Here is a 10060-nt window from a genome sequence, read left to right on the forward strand (position 1 = left end):
GAAGTGGATTTCTTTTCATGAAATTCATTCACGGATTTCGTGAAAACCAATCAGCGAAATTTGAGCCTTGTAAATATTGTTATTTCTCATGTTTGTCATAAATAATCTAATAACTTACAGATATCGACTTAACATTGTATTAACTTACAAAACATACCCGAAGAATACAGCGGAGAGACACGTTGGAAATGTCTATGTATGTATGTATGTACGTACGTACGTACGTACGTACGTACATACATACATACATACATACATATATATATATATATATATATATATATTCATCATTTACAACACGGTGATAATTTACACGGTATATCGAGAACTTCTTTTTGAAATTTCCAATCGACTTAAAATGCAGAACACGGAATATATGTACAATAGATCAATGATTGTAGTAAATAATAATAATAATATCACAGTCAGTGCCTATATCAACACTAACCTATACGTGAATATAATGCCACGTCTTTTTTAACGAAAAACTGTGCCAATATCCAGCAATTTTCAGACGAAACATTCATTACCGATATGATATTTTCCCTGTTCGATTCGACCCGATGAAGCTTGACTTCAGACACAAGATTTAGATGGATATTCATTTGTGAAAACACAAAAAATTGAACGACTAAGTTTCCATTCAGCGTGTAGAATAACAATCGTGTAAACCTCTATCTACCGATATAATTTGATCGTTCTTTCCTTTGTTTTTGTGATATAAATTAACAAGTCAATAGACTATTTTCTTGACACTTGAAATATGTAGAAACTCTTTGTGTCTTCAATAGTTAACACACGCACACACAAATAACAGAAATAGAGATGCAGGGTTTTACAGATCAGAGAACCCTGTCCCTGATATTTCCCAGACCCATGAACCAAAAATTCCTTGTAAGATTAAATCATAAGACATCCTCAGTGGAGGTTGTTTCTTTACGATCATCAGCAAGAACAACAAGATACCCAAAAATTCTAATCCCCCAACTTTCAAGCAGAGTCAAAATTCTGTTGTTTTCCCCGATCTGTGAGAACCCTGAAGATGAAAGGTAAAGGGATGATTGTTCTTAAGTTTTAACTGGTTCGACCGATCTCTGTGCCGCGTCTCCAGCTCCGTCTTTAACGTCTGCCGATGTTGTTGTCGTCGTCGTCGTCGTCGATACGGATCCGTTGTCCTTGAACACGAGTTCGGGGCCGCCCCCGTAAATGCCGTACAGGAACTGCCACATTTCCACCGACAGCTGTCCGTAATCCGACGTCGACTTCAGCATCTGTACGCCGTTCTTGGTCATAGCGATCTTTGAATTATCAATCGGGCCCGGCGCATCTGAAATATCAGACGTAGATAGATTGGATTTTAGTTGTCAGATTAACAACACATAAACAGTCAACCCCCGATACCGCCTTCCCATATGCTGCCACCCCGCCTACCGCCAGGTTTTCTCAATGTACATCTCTGTACAAATACATAGTAAAACACCCCCATATACTCTCTATACTGCCAAAATCCTTCTGCACCGATGTGGGCGGTATATAAGGGGTTGACTCTACTCCATAATATTGTCCCTTTTCTTCTTAAGTCAGAGCTTTTGTAACTGCGAAGATTTTTCAGACCTAAGAGTGATCTCCGAGTCATCATCTTTATTAAGTGTCATAGAAATATTTCAACATCCGAGTTCAAGTAGGACATACCAGGACCCTCACAAAGAACAATATAAGAGAGGTACCGGTACTTTAAGTACCGTACATACATCACAAAACTAAATATCTAAACTAAGAGGCTGTCTGTATAAAGGCATATGGCTATCTTTTGATGGTACAATAGAATTCGGATCATTTGGGACCAACAGAATTCATTTTCTTGTACGTTAATGAAAAGATGGACTGCAAATTTCGTGCGTATAGACCAAATCCGGATTAAGCCAATCCAAATAAAGCGCATTAGACTGCAAATAACATGATATATGTTAAACGGTTATTCAAGGTCATCGGATCCGACTTGAGCGGAGTCTGCCCCGGAAATATCGTACTCACCATCATCTTTGCCTCGGACGAAGTTTTCCCAGTCCTTAAACCATGACATACTAATAGTATAGATCACTTCAGGGTCGGCTTCATTACGAAATTCGTCGTTCAACTGAAAAATTATCGAAACAATTCATTAATACAATGCACCTCAGGGTTGAATCTAATTCGCTCATTCTCCGCGTCAATGTTACACTTACTTTAATGAATGTTTCCATTTCGAATTTTTGTCGCTTTAGCAATTTTTCGCTTTCCTCCTCGCACGTCTTACAAGGATACAGATGATTGACGGGTGGCCCGCCTCCAAATCTACACCGAAAACATACATATTCAAATTTTGCGTACTCGAATAGTCGGCGAATGTTTCGAATAAACGAAAATCTAAAATACCTTTCGTGTAGGAATTCCCAGACGTTCTGGGTCAGCGGCGTCACCAATTCGTCAACGTATTGAACTTTAGAAGGTGGCACTCCGCCGTGTCTGCATAGGAAATCGTGGTTGCTGATCGGTCCAGGCTCGGCGAACGTGTTGAACTTATTTATCCATTGTTTGGAAACGTAAAACTGCATGAGGCTCTCCTGAAAACGCAGCAGACGTTTAAATGAAATGAAACCCGAAAAATTGAATCATTTTTTAAAGTTGGCGGTTAAAAGACTTATATTCTGAGAAGCTTTCAATTGATTGATGAGTAATTCTTAACAGCTTTGAGATTTTGACAATGTAAAGTGCTTTTAAGTAATAAATTATTATTTATAATATAAATAATTCAAGGTGACTATTAGAATATAGTCGAAACATTGAATCAACTAGCGCATTTTCAGACTTTATATAATAACTTATTCTTCGTGGGATGCTCTACATATTATTGTCATAACATGGATATAGTTTTATCAATGGTCGCAACATGGATATAGTAAAAAATACACAAAGAGGATGTATTTTTGATAAAGTGTTTTATCAATGGTTAATAAATTGTAATTCTTGTCATTAATTCATGAAATAATTGCAGGAATCAGTTTTTCCCGAAGCTCGCTGTCAGTACCTCTCTCATTTCCATCAGTTCCGACGCTTTCTGACGTAACGGAATCATCGCGTCGTTTCGTTTACGGTAGAACAGAACATACGCCTCGCAGCTATCGACGGTCGGTTCGTCGACCTGCGTGACGTACTGGTCGTCGAACTCGTACCACTGATCGGATATCATGTTCAAACTGTACGACGTGTAGTGACCTCCGCCGGCCGTACCGTGATGACAGATCACCGCTATCAGATCGTAAACAGTCACATCGGATACGCAATCTATTCATATAATAGAAATGTTTACGTTATAATTACAACAATATTCCAACAATTTCATGAATTCTCAAATTTTCCCCAAGTATTTCTACTTGGACTGGAACCTTGATGTGGTGAAGTAGCTCGTGCTTGTCGAGAATCCTAAAGGATATTCTGGTAGAAACTTACTCCCGGCATGTCTAACCAGGCCAGAGAGGTCAAGAGGTAATAGACAAATGTCAGTCCACTGGTCCCCCAGGTTGGGGGTTTAGCATAGGGCCGACAACCCTATCTTGTAAAAACATAATTGTTAAGGAAACTTCGATGAACTTAAGATAAAGAAGAAGTTTGTCACGGCTTTATGTCCCAGAAGGGATGAAGAGTATCAAGTGCAAGATTTCCTGGGTGATTTTTCCATTCTCCTTAGTTGAGCCTTCATAAAAATGAACAGATACCATCATAATACGGGTTTTTCGACATTTTGGTAGTGACTGGTTGATAAAGGTAATTTTCAAGAAAAATTGCTGAAGAAAGTTGTATGGCCCCATGCCACGCGACGTGTAAAAACCATTTTCCAAATATTTCCTTGATTAGAGGAAGATATGAACATATTTCTGCACTGGAAAATATAATTTAAATTTTTTCCCAATTTTCCCCAAGTGTTTCCAGATGTTAGTGTTAGTAAGTAAAGTTTCGTGTCGGAATAAGTTCAATAGCTCACCTTTATGTAGATACGGCCCCATATCGAGACCTTCCATAGGAAACGAGACGTAGCTACTGATTTTACTCGAGAACATGAATTCATGTCGTAATCGCTTCAAGTGAATGCATAATATTTCTGGTAGTTCGGTAACTTTGGAAAATTTAACACCATTTCGCAGCCTAAAAATGAGCAGTTGATTTGTTCCATTAGAGCAATTTAATTTACATTTCCAGTTTAAGCTAAATTCATGGCGCTTCTTTTTTTAAACGCTTACTTTTTACATCTCTCGCAGCTGTACATGTTATCACCTTTGAGTTCATCCGCCGAGAAAAATGCCGCCAAACAGTCTTGAAGCGTAATCGTCGGTCCCCAAAACCAGCTGAATACAATAAAAATGATTTATTTTTATTTTCCACTATCAACAAAAGGGATCTTTAGACATCGTAAAAACTGTTACAATAATGTTTATATAAATTGATACCTCTAGTATGCGTTATTTAAAGGGTTCTGTGTGAGTCGATGTGCACTACATCATCAATGTTGGCGTTTCAAAATAACAACTACAATTGTGAATTCTGGCGTCTATTTCTTAATCAAACATATCTCATAACTCTTATTCTATTTTGAATCTTAATACTCATTTTTGAAAGGATATGCCCTACGTCATCATTACCTATATCGCGGCTAGACTGGTTGCCAGTTGACAATATCAAGCAATAGATAAGTAAATTTTTCAAATCGTCAATAAACTTCGAAGTTAATTTTCTTGTTTAATCATGGCTTTCACCAAAACTGTCCACTATGTTACTACCTTTTCATCCAGCTCCACATCCAAGTAACCCATCCCTGTCGTAGGTTCACCTCTCCGCACGAACCCTTTCCAGACGTCTGCGTCGCATGTAAAAGATGTATATGATCTTTGCTCGGCAGCGGTAGAGACAAGTCTTGGAATGTTTCCTTCGTTGACGAGATCTACACAATCATAAAAACACGAAAATCAACAGCTGAAACATTCTAATGGATAAACACAGGGGTCGATCCAGAGGCAGATTTTAACAGCAGTATAAAGAAATGAAAATGGTAAGTTTCCATGCAGAGCGGGCATCAAGCTAAAACGGGGGACTGGAAGGACATTGAAGAAAATATAAGTTGAATCTTGAATCTTGATCTGCCCCTGAAACAAACAGCTTACCCTTTCACAGGTCAAACATTGCACCGAACTTAAGATCTTCCCATCAAATATATCAGATATAACGCTACGGTATTGCACAGTTTTCTTCTTTTTTGCTGCTGAAAATCAATGAAAAACAAACATGAAACTCTCTACTTCTGAGTATGATATAATCTGGGAACAAGTGATACTTCATTTTCAATCTACTTTGCTTTGAATTTCTTTAGGTTCATACATTATCACAGGGCCTAAAAAATATACCTATTAACCCTCAAGCCGCCCGCATCCGCCCTGCCCATTACTCCTCAATCCGTACGAATCTACTCTGTCTGCTACGCAAAAACAGTTACGGTAGGATTCAAACCCATTAGCTTAGGATAAACTAGACACCCATCAAAATTCCGTACAGAAATCAACATCTTCCTATTTGAAATTTTAGAATTTGAGATTCTGAGTATTTGGGGTATGAACAAATCATCGAAAATGAACTAACTTTAACTCAGAGTTAACTCCGACTCACAACTGTTGAACTGGGTCCTGAGTGCTAATAAACGGGTCCAATTTTCAATTTGTAGCCAGTAATTACTTCAGTTTATATCAAAAATTCATAAAGACTTTTTGGTAAATCAATAATTGAATTATTATTCATTGAAATGTTACCTTGACTAGAGGTATTTTTAGCTGCCGTTGAGTTTCTATTCTCCGATAGTCGACGCGCTCGTTCTGTCAGTTTCTGCGATTGACGTTGTTGCAGCGACGACGACGATTGTTGTTCCAATTCGCACAACGCGTCGGTGTACTCGCCCCCGGTTTCCGACGTTGGGGTGTGTGCGTCGTCCTGACCCTGCATACTGATACCGCTGTCGGACGTCGCTGTCGCCATCGTCTGCCTGTACGACGTACTATGCACGGTGAGGTCCGAATCTGGACTGTCTTCAATTTGCGTCACGGATTCCGTTTTTCTCTGCATTTCCGCGTCTGTTCGATCGTCGGTTTCTTCTTTGACGTTTTCCGTTTCTTGTTTCTCTTCGATGGCGTCGTCGCGAGCAGACGGATTCACCAGTCGCTCTTTCTCGGTCGGCTCGGCGACGTTTCTGTCATCGTTTTTCCGCCCGCCCTTCATCGCGCGTTTGTCTTTTGCCGCTTTGCGCGTGCTCCATCGACCGATGCCGGCGTGCGAGTCGACCCCGGCGGCATCGACAACGCCTTCGTCGCTTGAATCGCCGGTTCGCTCGATCGAGCCTCGTTCGCTGCTCAATCCCGAGTCGCACGTCTCGTACTCCTCGACGTCGGACTGCGCGCCTTGCGATTCCGTCGGTATTTGATGCTGCTGATGCGCCGTGATGCCTGTCATCGGCTCGATTACCGTCTCTTCGACGATTTCGGGCGGTTCTTCAACGAACCAGTCGGGTTCAACTTGTTTCAGCTCTTCGTGAATTTGATCCATAAAACACCGTAAAAACTCCTGCGTATCCTGAAAATATACAGACGCAATTTGACATGAATAGAATTCCTACCAGATCAAGAATCTAAAATTCCCTCCTAACTCCCTGATCCCCCTTGACCAAAAATTCCCTGATTAAACTATGAGATATCCTAAGTGGGGGCTGTTTCTTATCAAGAGGTTCCTTGTGCTAATCTGTCAGCATGATGCCAAAAATTTACTTTCCCGCCGATTTTCAAGATCATTCATTTATTACATACACATTAGGGGAGGGGTAAGTGCAATTGCGTACTGTAATGCTTAATTCACATGAAAAGATGGCCGATTTTGCGTACAGGAGGAGAGGGGGGTTGAAAAAGTCAAATTTTATGCGTAAGTAATAAATGATGATACCATAGGACAAAATAATCACAAAATTCTCCCACTTCCTGATTAGTAAAGACCCTTGATGAACGAAGAAAATAGTACACACTTGTTGACTGTATCCTTTAAACATCGGATGAACGAGTTTGATCGCGTTCAGAACCGACGACGGAACCATGTAACTCGGGCGTCTGCGATGCCACATTTCCGAAACCAACTTCAGATAACTTCGACACAACATCGGTTTCTTATCGGTTCGCACGAATCCGGCGCAGTCGAGGAAGTATCGCGTCAGCGGCGGGCTGAAAAATAACGAAAATCCACTGTTTCATCGAGCACTCTAATTCCACAGAGGAGATAAATGAACTCTGAAATCTAAACATTGTTTTACACAGGGTTCTTACAGATTAAACTCAGAATTTGAGGGGTCCATGATTTTTATCCACGGCACTCCCTACATACGCAATTAATAGAACAATGTCATGAAAACAATCATAGATCCTCCTTGACTAGCATGGAAAATTAGGTCCCACAAATTGAACATTTAGCAACTAGTGTTTATCACCGGGGTTTTTCTCAGCAACTAATCTAACTAATGGTGAAAATTTAAGCCATGTATCATTGAAAACTTAATTTCTTTTCGGCATCTTGAAATACCTACGAATGAAGGTAATTGCCTTTTTCTTGATCTTTTTAAAAAAAAAAAAAAAAACACATTTTCTATTCATTGTTTTTTCCCCAGATTTTTCACATTTCAGGACCAGAGTCTTACCAGTTTGACAGAGCCTGTAAAGCGGCGTTCATATAACACGTATTGCCGAGGTTCTGAAGGCCGGTCAGACCGCGTGGTCGTTTGTTCTCATCGTCGTCATCCGTTTCAGAATCACACACCGAGTTCGAATCCGACAAACTCAACGTACGACGGCTTTTAATCGGCGAACCTTCGGAAAATCCGACGCCGCTTTCATCTTCCGGAATACTGCAAAAATTACGAGAATAAGAGTCATTAGTGATGAGGCTTATACAGCGCTATAAAATGCAGCCAGGCTGCTTTTTAAAGCGTTAAAGATATGCTTCCATTAGCCTACATGGCCACACTTGGCCATCAGGTCTTCCATTTTATAACACAAAATTCCACGCGTGAATCTGCCGCAGGTGAATGGGGAAATTTCTCTGCTTAAAATTTGTTACTATGAATTGATTTTTCATGGATCACATATCGATAAAGAAGAAACCATGCTTGATGCCATTTCAAAATTCTAGTTTTTCAAGTTTTGGGCAAAATTTCTCCGAAACTTTTTTACAGATTCCCCGAGTCATCCTGGTCGGCGGCCACTCCAAAGTACAGTTTACTACAGGGGCCAGTTGCACAGTCGTGACTTAAGTCCAAAAGTGGTCTTAAATCTTAAGACTGATCTTAAGTTGTTAGATTAGCCATAGAACAAAGTTGATCTTAGACTCATCTTAATTCTAAGCCATGACTATGCAACCGGTCACAGAGGAACAACAAGGGCCAGGTTTGGGAGACTGACATTTATTTACTGGTCTATAGTTACTCACTTGAATACGGGCAAATTTCTACCGGGGAAAACTTCTATTTCACACGTGTAGCACCAAACTCTCATAGTCGTCAAATTCAATGTCACACAATGCTTTGATATCTACATAAGAAAACCACTTTCACTAAATATCTGCTGGAAGTGTTTCGGCGCTTCCATGTCGAACTTTACTCTATCTATCCATTTCAATGGCCAGTTGTGGAAAAGTTGGTTACAGTAAACACTACGGGTTGACAAACGATTTCAATCGTCACCGTCATCATCATCGGATCACCATCAACCACTGGTTAACTAACTTTTTGAGCTGGCACCTGATTTTCAAATTTTCTACTTTACCTCGGCGTGCGATGAACTGTGGTCCTCTGCTGATTCCCCGCAGCCGATGTAGAGACATTTATTGTATAAACAGAGCCACAGATTGGGTCCATCGGCTTGACACGCCTCACACTGAGCACTCTGTAATCATAATGCATGTACAATATTAACGTTTTACAAGTCTAAAATACTGCAGGTTAACACGATATCTCGATTAACAAAATTTCAATAAATTTTTGGGGAAGAGGATATTGTGCCAATACGGCATTCTTTTTGTTTGAACGCTATACATTTATATTGCCTATTGCTCATTCCGATTGGATTGGCAATATCGTGTTCACAAGAATTACGCTATATTGTGGCAAAATATTGATTTCCTTCCCATAAAAAAGCTCATATCGATCTAACATCTGCATTTATTCAGCTGCAGTGATGAATCAGCAGCCTCTCCGCCGCCTGTGATGAACCTACCTCTCTTTTATTGCGCACATCTTTCAAAGTGAAGTTTCCACATGTCACAACATGCGGACAGTTGCTGTGTCCCGCTGACTGCATAGTCAAACTAAATAAAATATACATCAATACGAATATTAAAAAAAGTGCTTATGTCTATTTCAACTTGACTTATCAGGCATGATCATGTACCACGAGAACTGGCTGAGCTAGGCCACCTGGTATGCTCTCAAGACAGGTTGAAATAGACACTAATTATTCTTGACATAAAAATCAGAAGCTATCTATTAAGATCCACAGGCCTACCTCCGCCGTTTAGTGTTTTACACACGACTGCGCTGCAGAAACGTGGTTAACCCGTTTGACGTAGCACTATTAGTCTAAAAGTAACTAGCCAGTCCACTTTCTTCACGCAGAAGAATATTCGAATAGATTTAAAACGCGCTGTTGTAGCACAATCCAATGGAACTGTTGTAGCACTTGCGTTTCTACTACGTTATATTCAGAGCATAGACATCATCACAGATCAGACCTCCGACAGCGCTGAAACTAACGATGAAACAGCAAATATCATTCATTCAACGGTGTCACAGAGTGTGGAGCCCTGAATTACTTCTAACGACGCAGCAGACCTGGCGCCGCACACTTTCGTCAACGTATTCAACACCAAAAACAAAAACCAAATTCAAAAACAAAATAATTTTATAACTTCTGAAGATAAGCTAGATTCAACGTTTCGACTACATGTATGA

General features: G+C 40.1%; 1 protein-coding gene across 1 annotated transcript; it reads right to left on the bottom strand.

The window, feature by feature from the left end:
• Positions 1-291: 291 nt before the first annotated feature.
• On the bottom strand, positions 292-9917 carry LOC141909372 (ubiquitin carboxyl-terminal hydrolase 20-like). Its single transcript, XM_074799819.1, has 16 exons — positions 9615-9917; positions 9327-9417; positions 8877-8996; positions 8542-8642; positions 7754-7960; positions 7091-7283; positions 5835-6648; positions 5196-5293; positions 4815-4975; positions 4278-4382; positions 4022-4182; positions 3068-3324; positions 2416-2603; positions 2226-2334; positions 2035-2137; positions 292-1327 (listed from the first exon to the last, which is right to left on the bottom strand). The coding sequence occupies exons 2-16, from the start codon at positions 9408-9410 to the stop codon at positions 1068-1070; spliced, it is 2961 nt and encodes a 986-aa protein (XP_074655920.1). The 5' UTR covers positions 9411-9417; positions 9615-9917; the 3' UTR covers positions 292-1067.
• Positions 9918-10060: the final 143 nt, after the last annotated feature.

Source organism: Tubulanus polymorphus, chromosome 7, assembly GCF_964204645.1.
Source record: "Tubulanus polymorphus chromosome 7, tnTubPoly1.2, whole genome shotgun sequence".
NCBI classification, from domain to species: Eukaryota; Metazoa; Nemertea; class Palaeonemertea; order Tubulaniformes; family Tubulanidae; genus Tubulanus; species Tubulanus polymorphus.